This window comes from Delphinus delphis, chromosome 1 (assembly GCF_949987515.2).
Source record: "Delphinus delphis chromosome 1, mDelDel1.2, whole genome shotgun sequence".
Classification (NCBI taxonomy): Eukaryota; Metazoa; Chordata; class Mammalia; order Artiodactyla; family Delphinidae; genus Delphinus; species Delphinus delphis.
Window position 1 is genome coordinate 53,956,097 of NC_082683.1, and position 17,978 is coordinate 53,974,074.

A 17,978-nucleotide genomic window follows, 5' to 3' on the forward strand; every position below is an offset into this window, starting at 1 on the left:
GCGCACCTGTTGGTGTGCACAGTGACTGGGTGCTGAAACTTGGGCTTCAGTGGACAGACCTGGGGAGGGGACTGGGGTTGGCTGCATGGAGACAGCCCAAAGGGGCTGGAGTGTGGCCTGGGCCGCAAATGGGGGTGTGCACGGGATGAAGCCTAGGTCCGCCATAGAAGCCCCGTTGTTAATGCATGCAAAGGGAGGGGCAGGGCCCTACACTAGCAGCCTCATTCTCCAGTGACCTCACAGCAGGCGCAGCCCCACCTCCATGAGCTCTGGGAGCACCAAGCTGCAGTTGCCCACATGCAGAGGCAGAGCTGAAATCTGAGCCAATCTCCAGGGGCTGCTCGACTTCAGAAGCCGGGCTGAAATCTGAGCCTTGTCCAGAGGCTTTGCAACTTTGGTGGATGTATGCTGCCAGCACCTTTGTAAGCTCAGCACCTGTGGGACATCTGTGAGGATTACTGGTGCTCCCATGGCTGGGGCAGGTCTGGAGTTAGCAGCTGTGGGCTTTGCAGGCACGCACATGCGAAGGCAGGGCCAGGGTCTGCGCTGATTCCCTAGTCCCCACAGTGGGTTCAGAGGCACGACTATATGTGACTACTGTGGGTCCTGGTGCCTATGAACACAGTACCTGAGGGACATCCGGGTTGATTGCCTGCAATCCCATGGCTGAGGTGGGGCAGAGGGCAGTGCCAACAACAGTGTACTTTGTGAGCACACAACAACTGACACACGACACCAGAGCACACTACCTTGTGGACAGCTCCCACAGAGGAATACTCAGTGGCTCTCCCAGCAGAGGTACTTCAACCCCACCTACCCCACACCACAGCTCAGAAATGGATCTGGGGACTTCTAACTTCAACAACTGAAGAGCAGACCTTGACCCTGACAGGGCTATGACAGCCACAGAGCAAAGAGGAGGCCCTGCTCAACATCCAGTGAAGGCTTTGGTCACCACAAGTCCAATCACACCCCCTATCAAGGGGATAACAGCCAGCACACACTGAGGAAAAATGTGGCAGGCATCCATACTAAAAACATCCCTCGCACCAAAACTATTAGACTCATGTAGGCTACACAGGAATACTCCCACATAAAAACAGCCCTTCATGACCACAGTAGATACCTGTTTCTCCTAAATTCAGAGTCAGAGAAATATAAGTAGAATGAAGAATCAGAGGAACGACTCCCAATGAAAAGAACAAGAGAAAGTCCCTGAAAGGACAAACAATGAAACGGACCTCTCCAGTCTACTAGATCCCAAGTTCAAAGAGGAGGTAATAACAGCACTGAAGGGGAAGTTCCCTGGTGGTCTAGCGGTTAGGATTCAGCACTTCACTGCCACGGCCTGGGTTCAATCCCTGGTTAGGGAACTGAGATCCTGCAAGCCTCATGGTGCAGCCAAAATAAACAAAACAAAGCAACAACAAACACTGAAGGAATTAAGAAAGCCTATTGGTAGAAATGCAGATCACTGTGACAAGGAACTAGAAACTATAAAAGAGGAGCCAATTAAAATTAGAAAACTCACTTGCTGAGATGAAAGCCAAGGTAAAGGCAGTAAATAGCAAACTAAGTAATGCAGAAGAACGAATAAGTTATCTGGAAGACAGAATAATGGAAATCACCCAACCAGAACAGCAGACAGAAAGCTAAACAGCAAAAAAAAAAAAAAAAGAAAGAAAGAAAGAAAGCAATATATGAGACCTATAGGATAATATAAAGCAAGCCAATCTATGCATAATAGGGATCCCAGGAGAAAAAGAAAGAGAAAAAGAGATTGAAAATGTATTTGAGGAAATTTTGGCTGAAAAATTCCCAAACCTAAAGAAAGAAACATATCCAGGTACAGGAAGCACAGAGGGTCCCAAACAGGATAAGCCCAAACAGAACTATATCAAGACATATTATATAATTAAAATGGCAAACCTCAAAGATAAAGAGCGGATTCTAAAAACAGCAAGATAAAAACAAAGAGTTAGTTACAAGGGAGGCCCCAAAAGGCTGATTTCTCTACAGAAACATTGCAGGCCAGAAGGGAGTGGCAAGACATATTCCAAGTCCTGAAAGGGAAAAACCTGCAACCTAGGATACTCTACCCAGAAAAATTATCATTTAGAATAGAAGGAGAGATAATGAATTTTTCAGATAAGCAAAAACTAAAAGAATACAGCAATACTAAACCTATCCTAAAAGAAATATTGAATGGTCTTCTCTAAATAGAAAAGAAACAAGAATCTATAGGAAAGAGAAAATCACAGTCAAATCAGGCATTACACAGAAAAATAGTTTCTTTGTGAAAGCAGTGATAACTATAATGAACAGCAAAAGCATAAACATGAATATGAAAAAGAGGACATCAAAATAAAATGTGGCAGAGAGGAGTAAGAAAATTTAGGGTTTTTTTTTAAGAATGTGTTGGAGCCTATATGACTACCAGTCTAAAGCAATTAGATATACTAATAGGTTAACATACTTGAAAAACAGGGTAACCACAAATCAAAAAACATATAATAGATTCACAAAAAACAAAAACAAAAGAACTCAAGCATAACACAAAAGAAAACCATCAAACCACCAAAGGAGAAGCAAAAAGAGAAAGAAAGGAACAAAGAAGAAATTGAAAATCTACTGGAAAACAAGGTTTACAATGGCAGTAAATGCATATCTATCAATAATTACCTTAAATGTCAATGGACTAAATGCACCAGTCAAAAGACATAGAGTGGCAGGTTGGATAATAAAACAAGAGCCTACAATATGCTGCCTACAAGAGACCCACTTTAGGGTGAAGTACGCACACAGATTGAAAGTGAGGGGATGGAAAAAGATATTTCATGCAAACTGAAATGACAAGAAAGCAGGGGTAGATAGCAATATTCAGACGAAAGAGACTGTAAAATAAAGGCCATAAAGAAAGATAAAGAAGGACACTATATAATGATAAAAGGATCAATACAAGAAGAGGACATAACACCCATTAACATATATGCACCCAATATAGGAGCACCTAAATACATAAAACAAATACTAACAGACATAAAGGGAAAAATTGATGGGAATACAATAATTGTAGAAGACTTTAACACCCTACTGATATCAATGAACAGATCATCCAGACAGAAAATCAATAAGGCAACAGAGATCCTAAATGATATAATAGACCAGTTAGACTTAATTGCTATTTTCAGGACATTACATCCAAAAAACAGAATACACATTCTTTTCAAGTGCATATGGAACATTCTTTAGGATAGACCGTATACTAGGACACAAGTCTCAGCAAATTTAAGAGGACAGAAATTATTTCAAGCATCTATTCTGACCACAATGGCATGAAACTAGAAATCAACCACAGAAAGAGAAATGAGAAAAAAATGATTACATGGAGACTAAACAACATGCTACTGAAAAACCAATGGGTCAACAATGAATTAAATAAAGAACTTAACCTATCACCTACCACCTTCTTAGAAAAAGAAGAACAAACAAAAATTAAGGTCAACACAAGGAAGGAAATAATAAAGATCAGAGAGTAAATAAATAAAATAGAGATAAAACACATTAGGAAAAATCAATAAAACGAAGAGCTGGCTTTTTGCAAGGGTAAGAAAAATCAACAAACCTCTGGCCAGGCTAACCAAGAAGAAAAGAGAGAGGACCCAAATAAACAAAATAAGAAATGAAAAAGGAGAAATAACAGCTGATACTGCAGAAATACAAAAAACCATAAGAGTATACTATGAACAATTATTTGCCAACAAATTGGACAACCAAGAAGAAATGGACAAGTTTTTAGAAGCATAAAGCCCACCAAAACTGAATCAAAAAGAAATAGGTAATTTGAACAGACCAATCACTAGAAGTGAAATAGAATCTATAAAAAAAAAAACAAAAAAACTCCCTGCAAACGAAAGTCCAGAATCAATGGCTTCACTGGGGAATTCTACCAAACATACAAAGAAGAACTTATACCAAACCTTCTCAAACTCTTCCAAAAAGTTGAAGAGGAAGGGACACTCCCAAAGTCATTCTATGAAGCCACCATCACCCTGATACCAAAACCAGACACTACCAAGAAAGAAAATTACAGGCCAATATCTTTGATGAATATAGAGGCAAAAATTCTAACAACACATAAAAAAGATCATACACTGTGATCAAATATATTCATCCCAGGGCGACAGGGATGGTTCAACATACGCAAATCAATCAATGTGGTACACCACATCAACAAAAGCAAAGACAAAGCACGTGATCATTACAATAGATGCAGAAAAAGCATTTGATAAAATTCAACATCCATTCATGATAAAAAAACTCTTACCAAAATGTGGTTAGAGGGAACATATCTCAACATTGTAAAAGCTATTTATGACAAACCCACAGCCAACATAATATTCAATGATAAAAGCTGAAAGCCTTCCCACTAAAATCTGGAACAAGACAAGGATGCCCACTCTCACCACTTCTCTTCAGCATAGTATTGGAAGTCCTAGCCACAGCAATCAGACAAGAAAATGAAACAAAAGGTATCCAAATTGGAAGGGAAGAGGTAAAATTGTCATTATATGTAGATGACATGATACTATATGTAGAAAATCCTAAAGACTCCACACAAAAACTACTAGAACTGATAATAAATTCAGCAAGGTATCAGGATACAAGATTAACATACAGAAATCTGTTGCATTTCTTTACACTGACAATGAAATATAAGAAAGGAAAGTGAAAAAAATCCCTTTTAAAATCACATCAAATAATTAAATACTTAGCAATAAACCTGACCAAGGAGGTGAAAGACTTATATGCTGAGAACTGTAAAACATTGGTAAAGGAAAGTGAAGATGATTCAAAGAAATGGAAAGATATTCCATGCTCTTGGATTGGAAGAATTAATATTGTTTAAATGGCCATACTTCCCAAAGCAATCTGTAGACTTAATGAGATCCCTTTCATGACATTTTTCACAGAAATAGAACAAATAACCCTAAAATTTATATGGAATCACAAAAGACCCAGAATTGCCAAAACAATCCTGAGGAAAAAACAAAGCTGGAAGCATAATCCTCCCAGACTTCTGACAATACTACAAGGGTACAGTAATCAAAAGAGTATGGTGTTGGCACAGAAACAGACATATGGATCAATGGAACAGAATAGAAAGCCCAGAAATAAACAAACACACCTACAGACTATTAATCTTTGACAAAGGAGACAAGGATATACAATGGAGAAACGACAGTCTCTTCAGCAAGTGGTGTTGGGAAAGCTGGACAGCTGCATGTAAATCAGTGAAGTTAGAGCACTCCCTCACACCATACACAAAAATAAACTCAAAATGGCTTAAAGACTTAAATATAAGACATGACACCATAAAACTCCTAGAGGAAAACATAGGCAGAACAGTCTTTGACATAAATTGAAGCAATATTTTTTTTGATTCGTCTCTTAGAGTAATGGAGACAAAAGCAAAAATTAATAAATGGGACATAATTAAACTTAAAAGCTTTGCACAGCAAAGGAAGCCATAAACAAAGTGAAAAGACAACCTATGGACTGGGATAAAACATTTTCAAATGATGTGACCAACAAGGGATTAATCTCCAAAATATCAAACAGCTCATATAGCTCAATATCAAAAAAAAAAAAAAAAGCAATGCAATCAAAAAACAGGAGACCTAAATAGACATTTCTCCAAAGAAGACATATAGATGGCCAACACACACATGAAAAGATGCTCCACATCACTAATTATTAGAGAAATGCAAATCAAAACTACAATGAGGTACCACCTCACACTGGTCAGAATGGCCATCATCAGAAAGTCTGCAAATAATAAACGCTGGAGAGCGTGTGGAGAAAAGGGACCCTCCTACACTGTTGGTGGGAATGTAAATTGGTGCATACACTATGGAGAACTGTGGAGGTTCCTTAAAAAACTAAAAATAGAGTTACCATATGATCCAGCAATCATGCTCCTGGGCACATATCCAGAGAAAACTCTAATTCAAAAAGATACATGCACCCCAGTGTTCATAGCAGTGCTGTTTATAATAGCGAAGACATGGAAGCAAACCTAAAAATCCATCAACAGAGGAATGAATGAAGAAGATGTGGTATATACATACATACACACAATGGAATACACACACACACACACACACACACACACACACACACAATGGAATGCTACTCAACCATAAAAAAGAATGAAATAATGCCATTTGCAGCAACGTGGATGGACCTATAGATTATCATAGTAAGTGTAGTAAGTCAGACAGAGAAAGACAAATATTATATGATATCACTTATATGTGGAATCTAAAATATGATGCAAATGAACTTATTTACAAAACAGAAACAGATTCACAGACATAGAACAAAAACTTACGGTTACCAAAGGGGAAAGGGGGGTAGGGATAAATTATTAGGAGTTTGGGGTTAGCAAACTACTATATATATAAAATAGATAAACCACTGCATATAAAATAGATAAACAGCAAGGTCCTACTGTATAGAACAAAGAATTCTATTCAATATCTTGTAATAAACTATAACGGAAAAGAATATAAAAAAAATATATAATATATACGTACATATCTGTGGGTTTATATATATACATACGTATATAACTGAATCACTTTGCTGTACACAAGAATCTAGCACAACATTGTATATTAACTATTTTACTTATAGAAATTAAATATATATTAAAGAAAAAACCAAGTTCTGATGACTGCTCATTACCATAATGACAGAATAGTCAGTTTTTTCATAAGTTTATGGGCACTTTTTTATTCCCAGTCTTTCCTTTTGATTTTCATCCAGCTAAGGCTGCAGAAAAAACCATCAACGATTCACTCAACCACTGATGTTGATTCTCTTTGAAGAGGTTTCCTCTGTGGAGATCTAATTTTCAGTTTGTGCATGTATCATGATTTCATCCTGTTTTTGCCTTTAAGTCATCTGTTGGGAAAGTAACTTTTTAAGTTACTGAAGCATTTTAAGATTCTGGACAACAGTTAAACTCTGAGACAAGTACAACTAGAAGTATTATAAGAAAGGGCTGAAGGGCACTCCAGAATCATGACCCCAGATTTTCCAGACTTGGCCAAGAAAAGTCCCAAGGACTCCTTAAGTCTATTTTTTATAGCCTTTTGTAGTTTTAGTTAGTTTTACTTCTAGTGTTAATCCAGGTACAACCTGAAGTATTAACATTAGTGCAGACTCCTCCCTGATAGTTCAAAAGAAAGTCGAGGCTTTTTTATTATCTATACCCATTTGTGTTAAAGAATTTAACTCAACTGGCTTGTTGTGCCCCCAGGGCTTAGGCTATATTAATTACTGTGTCAACCAAAATGAAGGAGCAATGTTTTGATGATCATGTGGAGTGGCATAACTGCTGCGAATCGGCTTACTATCTTCAGAAGTCTTTTGCAGAAAGGGTTTTATTATTTTGGGGTGTATGTCAGGAAATATAACCCACTGAGGGTATTGGAGAGTCATACCCTTGTAATGGCCTAACTAATAGCTGTACAAAATAATTTACCTTGGTTCTGGGTTGGCATTAAATAGTCTGATTTCCACATAGAAGCTGCACAAGTCATGTAATCATCCTTTGTGGGATTGTAGGTATATTGTTTCTTGGTGTTTCTTGGTGCTGTGACTAATAATAAATATTGCATTTTTATTTCTCATAGTTCAAACATATTTTCCTTAAAGCCTAGACTTAGGAAAGTCAGTATTACTAATAAGGAGAACATGATAGGCTAAGTCAGACATATATACCCTTAAATCAGTAAAGAGGAAAGCTATGAATAAACAAGAGTGTTCAAAGAAGACTGTAACCTATAGAAGAATCTTGCTCCAGTGGTCTCAAGAGGAAGCTTCTTACTTCATATGGTCATGTGCTTATTGAAAGGTTTCTGGGTTAGCAGTTAATTCTGTGTACTGCTGGCTTCTGGAGGTTCTCTGGCAAACCTCACTTTAGGATCTTTAAAGGATGTGTCTTTCTAATTCTGTTAAGGCCCTTATCGTTTTCCCAGAGATTTGGGAACGATAAAGACAAAAATGTTTTTGAGTACATAATCCAAATTTATGAATAATTGTTCCAGTTAAATGTGTCCCTTGTCACAGGATCAGTAATTTGGAATGTCCTAGGCAGTCATGATGGTTGTGACCTTTCAACAGGGAAATATTTTGATCCATTCTGAAAAGAAAGGTGCTATTATTAGTACGACATATTCAGAAACCATGGCAGGAGAGGCAACTGTATAAATTCAATTTGGACATGCCCAGAGTCTTTTAGAGCATAGTCTCAGTTCATGTCCCTCAATTTTTTTAGGTTAATTTAGTTACAAATAAAGCATGGACCGACTTTATCCTTCATCGTCCTAGGAAGGTTCTTTCCTTAGTGTTTGATATTATAGCCAGTTTGTCCCTATTGGAATGAATTGTTTCACAGAGGATTTTATCCTTTATTTTTGTAGTCCAGGTGGCTATTTTGGTTTTGTCAGATCTTAATCCTCGTGGTTCTTATACCCTGATTGTACCCATTGTTTCTTTTCAGAATTTGGGAGGCCAAAGTTTGTATATCTACAATGCAATCCTTGAACTTTTCCATGGATTTTATTTTATTATTCTTACAATGCTTTTACATAAGGACTTTAGTCAGAGTAGTGTGTTTAATATAATGGTCTGTTAAAAGTATTTGTATAGTACTTCTAAAGTATTTCTGTGGTATCTATAGTATAGATACTAGCTTCTATAGAACTTCTTTTACTGTCTCTTCCTTTATGATAGCAATTACTTTAGGTATCAAATCATGTATTTGTTGTTCATTTTTAAAGAGTACTTGAGAAAGTGCAAAAAAAACCTTGTTTTTTTCTATAACATTTTTTAAAAGTCAATTATTCTAAAAGCATACTAGCTGTTAGCTAGTATGTGTATTTTACTCTCTTCTTCTAGTGATTTGATATGCCTTAGAGAGAGCCATAATTTAATCATTTGAGCTAAGCTATTTCATGGTAAGGAAATAGATTTTACAAAAGAGACTAGGCTACTTATTATGTCAAGCCTGGTATTGTCCTTTTAATTTTTTTTAATATAACCCCATCAACAAACAATATTAAGTCAGGATTTGGTATTGAAGCATCCAAAATTTTTTTCTGGGTATGGATACTTCTTGATTTACAGAATCATAATGAGGAGATTCTCCTCATTCAGTAAGGGTTATAGAGTTGTTGGGTTGAAAGTATTGAATCAGCAGATGGTAATAGAGGGAGAAAGTAATAATTCATAATTAATTAATTGGTATAAAAATATTGAATACTTCCATTAATGATAGGGATATACACATGTGATAACATTTTATTTAAAGGATTCATACAAAATCTGAAGGTATTTGGACTGATTTAGTTTTGACTGATACCTGTAAGTGCTCTGAGACAATGAGCTTGTTCAGTTAAGGTATTAGCTTTGATAGGCAATGGTTCTTTGATGTGTGCTATGTTACTGAGTTAATATACCTAGAGCATGACCTAACATTTTTCATGTTTGTAAAAAAAAAAAAATTTATGATAATCTAGGAAGAATCCATTTAGAATCTTATGAGCCGTGTTCTAATTGGTTTGAATATGTCTGTAGAGTCTTTTGCCCGTAAGGATTCAGGAACCGTTTTTTTGGCAGTTTCTTGAGTCGTATATTATGTAAGTAATCTAACGTCTAAATGAGCTATATTTTGATCCCACCTATTAAATTAGTAGGTATTGTGTCACAAAGACTAACCAAAGTATCAGTTACAGGTTAGGATTTAGGAAAGGGCTTAGGTTTTTTTGAAATCTCATTAATTGAATGGTTTTAGTAAACCAAAGTTTATTTTAAGCATTCTATAAGTTACTATATACTCTCAGTTTGTCTTATTTTTTTCCTCTACAATCAGGCACAGCCAGTCACTTTTACTTTATTTTTTCTTATGAAACCCCCTAATTTGGTTTTAGAATTATAGGTTATCCACTGTCTCTATCAACTTATAAAGGCAGATCCTCTTTCAAAGAGCTGCATAACTTCTTTATTATTCCTCCTGCAAGAGCATTGCCCCTATGTCACCATAACAATCATTTGTTCTTTATTGGACGTTGATAAGCAAAACGTATGCCTAGTTTTTTTCCTTTTTTTCCTTCTCTTTTTAAAAAAAGAATTTCATGGTATAAATTCCTTTTGGAATTCACAACTGGGAAAAATTTCCTTCGTTTTTTTAGATATTGAGAGCTATGTAATACACTCTCTTTCACTTTTATCTTGGCTAACAGGTAGCTAAGAGCCACACTTTGTGTAAAATTTTAGTAGCATGCCTTAATCTAGGTTTTTTTTATTACAATCTTCCCCGTCTTCCTTATTATATATTGTTAATATTTTTACAATTACCAATTTACAATGAATTGTTTTCTTCCTTATTATATGCTTCCTATATTAACTTAGTAGGATAAAAAAGATAAGTAAATAAAAGATCAAGTCCATGAACAGAAAAAAGTAATACGGTTAAAGGGCACCATTTTTAGAGTAGGTAAGATTTTATTTAAAAATTTTAGGGAATATGTCTTTAACAAAGACTTTAAGATGTTTACAGTCAGTGATATCTGAATGTAATATTGATACTCTTTGGTTGAATAAGACAAATAAGCAAGACTTGAAAAATGGTAGAATAATACCAGAATCTATTCAGTACTGAAAAAATAAATTAAACCTTTAAAATGCCATAATCATAATTATTACAATTTTTTTTAGAATTCTATATTGTGAAATATTTTGACACATATTACTATTAGATATTTCTAGCAACTCTTGGCAGGATATATACTGTTTATCCCCACCTTCTCAATGAAGAAACCCAGCCTCATAGAAGTGAAGTGACTTCCCCAGATCACGAAGCTAGTAAATGGCAAAACCCAATTACAAACTCAGATCTTCTGCTTTCTTTTCCAGTGATTTTTCAGACTACTATCTCTTAAAAAGGTGACTTTATTATTGCCAAAGGTTGGAGTCATTAAATGTTTTTAAACTTTTTTTAAAAAAATAAAAATGTATATTGTTCTACTAAGTTCAGACTTTTATCTTTTGTCCCCATAATAAAAAGTTGATCATCAATGTGTGTGAATTCATTCATTTACTCAACGAATACACTTTAATGCCTACATAAAGTAAGCTTGTAATAAAGAGGCACAGTGATGAATAAAATAGTCAAAAATTCTGCCCTCATGGACATTCCATGAAGGAAGATGACTGATTAAATGCAAAATTAATAAAATCATTTCAAAAGTGTTTTGAAGGGAACAAGCCAGTGGCCAAAGTAGAGAACAGTGGGGGAGTGAAGGAGATTGGGGGACCAGAGCCACTCTCTCTGCAGAAGTGACACTTAAGCTTAAACTTGAAAGAGGAGGATGAGATATATATGTGAAAAGGTATGAATCTTCTAAGCAGTGAGAATACTACATATGAAATCCCTGACACAGGAAAGAGCTTTATTTGTTCTAGGATATGAAAAAGCAAAGTAACTGGAACATGTCCTGCAAGGCAGGGGACTGGGCTGTATAGAGAGGCTACCGTGTGCAGTATCTTGTAGGCTATGGTAGAGACTAAAGAGTAGACATTAGAAAAATCTATTTCCAAATGCAGAAAATCTCTTTAGATCTCAGATTTTTAAAGGTGCTTTTACACTAACTATAAACTGTGTGAATTAATTTTTCTACACTTAGTTATTTTTGGTGCTGTGTATTCGTGTATTGAGTTTCACAAAATTTCTTTGGAGCCTGTTGATGAATTCTTTCTGTAGTCTTTCTGTAGTTCTTTCAGAAAATCTCTTTAGATCTCAGATTTTTAAAGGTGCTTTTACACTAACTATAAACTGTGTGAATTAATTTTTCTACACTTAGTTATTTTTGGTGCTGTGTATTCGTGTATTGAGTTTCACAAAATTTCTTTGGAGCCTGTTGATGAATTCTTTCTGTAGTCTTTCTGTAGTTAGGAAAGGAAAATAAGTAACTAACATGACATGAGTTAGCTTTAGAGCAAATGGAGGGGTTGGCGTAAAGGAGGTTTCTTTCCTTTTCTATGAACATTATCAGTTAATATGCAACCAAAAAATCAGAATTTCATGCTTTTTTATTAATCAATTCATAGTACTAAAATTTTCCTCATAAATGTGTATCAGAAGGACAAGCTAGAAAGTATGTTCTTAAGTCATATGATAAACATATTAATAATAAATAATTTAAATTCTATCAAAAGGCTAAAACAAGGTTTGATTTATTTTTCATTTCAGGCATGCCCATTTGTCATCGATATCTATGCAGACAAATGCAAGCCAAGAATTAAAACTGTCCACATGGAGGCATGCAGTGGGCAACTTGAGAAGGCCATTTGTAAATCTGTTCTTAACAAAGGCGACGCCAAAGTAATGGATGGCTATGAAAATATAATTGTACATACTTATAAGTGTGACACCTGGATAACATCAGTTATTGAAAACAAGGTATCAGTTATGAGGTGGTTCCCCTCATAACAGCAATGTTTGCTACTATGTTCCATCTTCTTTCTCACCCTATTCTTGCATAGTAATTAAATACCCCATTACATTAATAATATCTATAATAGTCAATTTATTCTTTTTTCTTTTTGAGTTTCTAACTCAAACTGGGCATGATAATTTTTATATATTTTTAAGGTATATATTTACTTTATTTATTAGATATTTATTTTTTGTGTTTCTTTATGAGACAATTGTTTTTCTATTAAAATATTATGAAAATTAAATATTTGGAGATCTGTGAAGATAGAGCATAATCTGAGTACAAAGTATTTTATTTAGTTTGTTACTAAAAGTCTTCACACATACATAGCTATTTTAAACAATGGACATCATGTGTTAAAGAAATATAAACAAAGTAAAGAAAAGAATTTAGCCCAACTGTTTTATACAAACTTTGCAGTATCAGAAATCCTACAGATTATCATCATTTTATCTAATTAAATATATTCTACTGTCCAGGACCTGTTTTTATCAAGCCAGTTATTTCTGGCTTTTGGCCATCTTCTTTGCTACTATTGATATTGCTGGTCAAGAGAATACACGCATAAATTCTTAAAGTCAGATATACTGAGTTTTCTAGAAATTATAAATTTTTATAAAATCTTACTCAAAATGGCTAGGTTTTTAGAACTGTTGGCTTATTTCTTTTAGTTCCTGGGTGAGATTTACATTATTTTTATGCCTGTCATAAATTTCTTAAAGTGCTTAAGATTTGGCTGAGTATTGAGTCAATGTGAATATATATTATGTAACTCTCATGGTCACCATAGGGGCCACTAGAAAGTATAACATGGTCTCTGCTGTCAAGGAGTTTATGGGCTAGTTGTAAAGGCAAAATTAATACTCTCGAAATAACAGTTAAATGTTAAATTACGTAATACTGTTTGTATGTGCAATAGGAATTCAACTGTATTTGTATCTCTTGTACTTGATGTTAGTTTGGACTATAGAAGTTGGGGAAGGGTTTGTGATTAGGGGGAAGGGAACTGATGTGGGATTTAAACATGTGTATAGGATTTGAAGGATAACTCGGATTTAGATACGCAGAGAGGCAGCCTTTAGAAGCAGGAGAAACAGTGTAAGGAGAAATATGAGTAAGAGTTAATGTGAACTATAGACGAAAAAGTGAGAATATCTCCTTTGCAGAAACAGAGAGCTTTATTTGGAGAAGTATTTGAAAGGTAAATAACATAGGTTGAATGGGTCCAGATTATATATGTTATCTTGAAAACAAGATAGAAGAGTTTAGACTTGATGAAATAAGATAGGTTCCCCAGCCAGTAGATTGCAGTCTTCAAATGGATCATAACACTTTGTAGAGTGGTTCCTAAGATCCAGCATGTTTCTGTTTCTGCCCTCTATGTTTTCTTGTTTGTTTGGTTTTGGTTGTGTGTGTGTGAGCCCTCTATGTTTCATTAGAATTAAAAGGGTGGAAGAGAGCCACTACTTTACCCCAATTCCTCTGCTCTATTACCTTCATTTCTCAACCCTCCACCTCCTTTTCCCTCAAGGAAAGTTAAATTTCCCTTCACCAAAATGAGGTAATAATAATATTTTAGAGCTTACCATGTGCCAGGCACTTTAACGCTTTTACTTCTCACAACAATCCAATGAGGTAAGTATTATACTATTCCTATTTTCCTATTCCTAAGTATTATACTATTCCTATTTTACACACAAGGAAACTTGTGCACAGGGATGTTAAACTTGTGCACAGGGATGTTAAATAATTTACAGAAGGTCGCAGAGCTAAGTAGTAGAAGAGATGAGAGATGAATCCAAGTAGTCTAATGTTATATTGCCCCTTTGTAGTCATTAGAGAATGATTACAGGTTCTTTAGCAGGGGAATACTTTGACTCCTACATTTCTCTTATTTATCAGCTTCATTCTGCTTTCTCTTGTTTGCTATCCATCCTAGAGGCTATCGTTATTAATGATATATTATCTCCAGTATCACTTCTTCCATAAGGTCTTCCATGATACCCCAGTCTGAGCTAATGTTTCTGTGTTTCTATAATGTCTTCTTTGTTTCTATAGAACCCTGTGAATATCTCTATCACAAGACTTGCAAAGTGTTTTGCAATTATCATTTTGTTTGTATGTATTTAGTAAAGAAAGGACTAGCAACTTATAAAATCTTTTTTTTATAGTCAGATAATAAAGTGATTATTCACATCAACAACGAGCTGAGTAAAAACTGTGTAAACAACAGAGGACTTGACATATTTGCAGTAGAAGTGGCACCAAAATCTACAATGGTAATGCATTGTTTTCTAATTAAAGCCTTTTGTTTTATCAATTTGAAAAAAACATTTTTGCTATTAATGTTATGGATAAATATGTAGATATGAAATAAAGTAGAAAATTATTTTAAGTATGATATTTGTATTAGTACCATCCTGTACTACGAGATGGGAGACTGGTTCTAATCCAGTTCTCACTATTTGGTTCAGTGATTATGGGACATTCACTTAACTTCTCTGTTTCAGTCTCTTTTTTGTTTGTTTCAGTCTCTTTAAGTATAAAATTAATGTAATGTCACCAGTTTTAGGTACTTCACAAAATTAATGTAAAGATAAAAATATAATGATATATGTGAAAGCACTATTGAATATTATATAGAAATACAAAGTAGTGTTAATAGTAATAGGACTTTTGATAACTCAAAATATTTTTATCTACATTATTAAGATTTTCTGAGGTAACCTAAAAGAGAAAATGCCTGTGAGTTTTAGATAACCAACTAAGTCAAGAGCTAGGAATAGCTGAAGTTCTGGTGTTAGCAGAACTCTGGGTTTCTGATTTAGCCAGGAGTTCAAAGGCAGGGATAGATCAGTAGACCCTGAAACTAGTTTAGTCAATGGAAAAAGGAAAAAACTTTCTATTCTTTCCCTTTTTTTCTCCATACTGTCAGTGAAATCCTAAAACATGCTAAAACAGGATAAGAAGAGTTTATCTTTTCTGTTATCCCAATCATGTTTTTTTTTTAATGTTCTAGGCTTAGTGAGGAAAGAATATTTACTTCCCTTTCTACCACTCCTCTTTACCCAAATTGACAAATACCAACTACCAAATACTATATTACGTAGAATTTAGGCTGGATTATCCTGTTAGACATCATATCGTAGATTGCAGGTCCCTGCTAAGGATAAATATTAAAGAATTTTATCTGCACAGAGATATTTTTTACATAGGTTCTAGAAATGTTGTCCTATTGAAAAATTAGCCCCAAATTACAGTATATAAAAGGAAGGTAAAGGCTTTCTATTTTTATATGCAGGTTTGTCAACATGTAATGCCTCTGAATGAACGACAAGAATGGATATATTATTGTGTGTATTCCCTTATATCTTAAACACTGTTTTTAGGAAATAATTTTGCTTGAGCCTATCAAACTAAGAAGAATTATTTCAAGTTTAGTCTATTATTTGTTGATCAACAAAATGCTAATCAATTTAACTGATGTACATAATAATCTATTTAATTTGTATGCATTTACATTTCATGTCCATATTATATACTTTATTATTAAAATAGAAATAATTTTTTAATGTGTGGCCTTCTTATTAATTTAATGGGAAATCTGGGCATATTTCATTTATGACTAGTAAATTGAAATCAAAGTACAGGTAAGCTTTTAAAAAGTAATACTCAATGAATTCTATAAAATCCTATACACTTTTGATTTATCAAAAAAATCCTGGAATAAAATGTAAATGGGCAAGCTGCAGTGAGTGCCTTGTGCTTTATCCCTGTGCTCTGGCCTGTCCAAGGAGCCCAGTGGATCCAGGACTCCTATCCTCACCGGTATAGTCACAGGCATGTGGCTGTGAGAGGACCAGGAGTCCTTCTTCCCGCTGCTGCTGCTGTGGCTGGTTATGTGCAGCCCTTCACTGCTTGCTTCTTCACCGGCAGCCTCTATCTCCTGCTGCGCCTCTTCAGCCTTGAGCATGTGCCCTCCCACAGGGCTCTGCTGGTGCTCAAGCCCCAGGACCGAGTTTCTGCCATTGGCAGTGGCAGTCACAATGAGTCAGAGAACAGTTGGATGTTGCATTTACTTCTGATGAGATTGCTATCTTAATGCACAATAGTACAAGTAGATACAATAGCACAAGTAGACTGATGGGACTGGTCGATGTGTGATTTGACACTTGAACAAATTAGAAAGTTTAATCCTGCAGTAGATCACAGATTCAGGAATAATTTCCCTGATGAGAAGATCCCTGCCCTGAGGGAAGCTGGAGCAGAGTGCCTGAACCATAACATCACAGTCTTCCTTGATGTCAAAGGCCATGCAAATATGGCTACTGATGTTCTAAAGAAAATGTGTATGGAATTTCCTCAACTATACAATAGTAGTAGTATTTGCTCTTTCTTGCCAGAAGTTATCTATGAGACAAACAGATGACAGTGTAGTAATGGCTTTAACTCACAGACCTTGGAACCTTAGCCATACAGCAGATGGGACTATGATACTCTCTGGATACAATCCATGTTTGCGGTAATAGATGTTTCATTTGCTTGGAGCATACGTAATACCTTATGGTACCTGTGTGGAATTTCAGGTTTCCTCATGCAAAAGGATTTTGTATCCCCAAACTACTTGAAGAAGTGGTCAACTAAAGGCATTCAGGTTGTTGCTTGGACGGTTAATACCTTTGATGAAAAAAAGTTACTATGAATCCCATCTTGGTTCCAGCTCTGTCAGACAGTGTGTCGGAAGACTGCACATCAGTTCTAGAATCTCCCCCAACCCCCTCCCCAAGGAAACATGTACAGAAACTGCCTGCTGGTCTCATGCAGGGATATCAAAATACCCCTTGTGCTAGCCCAAACCCTGGGAGATCAGGTAGCTCACACAAGTAATAGGAACCAAAGCAAAGTCTGGTGTTGCCAACATGCTCCGTGGAATGCCTGGGTTCAACACTTGTTCTTGAAAGTCTGGGTCTGCAAAAAGGCACAACAGGGCTTCCCTGGTGGCGCAGTGGTTGAGGGTCCGCCTGCCGATGCAGGGGACACGGGTTCATGCCCCGGTCCGGGAGGATCCCACATGCCGCGGAGTGGCTGGGCCTGTGGGCCGTGGCCGCTGGGCCTGCGCGTCTGGAGCCTGCGCTACGCAGCGGGAGAGGCCACAACAGTGAGAGAGAGGCCCGCGTACCGCAAAAAAAAAAAAAAAAGGCACAACAGCTCCTGCCCTGACCTAAGTGAGACATACACCTTAACCTGGTGAGGATAAGCACAGACCGAGTTGTGAAATTTGGGGGTACAGATGCAAATATATGGGAAATGCACCATCACTCAGAGCTGACATTTTAAAACTTGCCACGCTTTTGTAACATTTATTTCAATATTGTATTCAGCTATGTTATCAATGTATTGTGGCTGTCA

At 35.9% G+C, this 17,978-nt stretch overlaps 1 protein-coding gene and 1 pseudogene across 1 annotated transcript in view; both read left to right on the forward strand.

The window, feature by feature from the left end:
* EFCAB7 (EF-hand calcium binding domain 7) overlaps nt 1–16,097 on the forward strand; it is a 50,590-nt gene extending 34,493 nt beyond the window's left edge. Inside the window, exons 12-14 of the mRNA XM_060023170.1 lie at nt 12,323–12,532; nt 14,741–14,848; nt 15,871–16,097. Of these exons, the coding sequence (XP_059879153.1) occupies nt 12,323–12,532; nt 14,741–14,848; nt 15,871–15,945 (393 nt within the window). The 3' untranslated portion in view covers nt 15,946–16,097. The remainder of the gene's footprint in view (nt 1–12,322; nt 12,533–14,740; nt 14,849–15,870) is intronic.
* A 93-nt stretch (nt 16,098–16,190) lies between these two features.
* On the forward strand, nt 16,191–17,456 carry LOC132420284 (glycerophosphodiester phosphodiesterase 1 pseudogene; annotated as a pseudogene).
* The last annotated feature ends 522 nt before the right edge of the window (nt 17,457–17,978 follow it).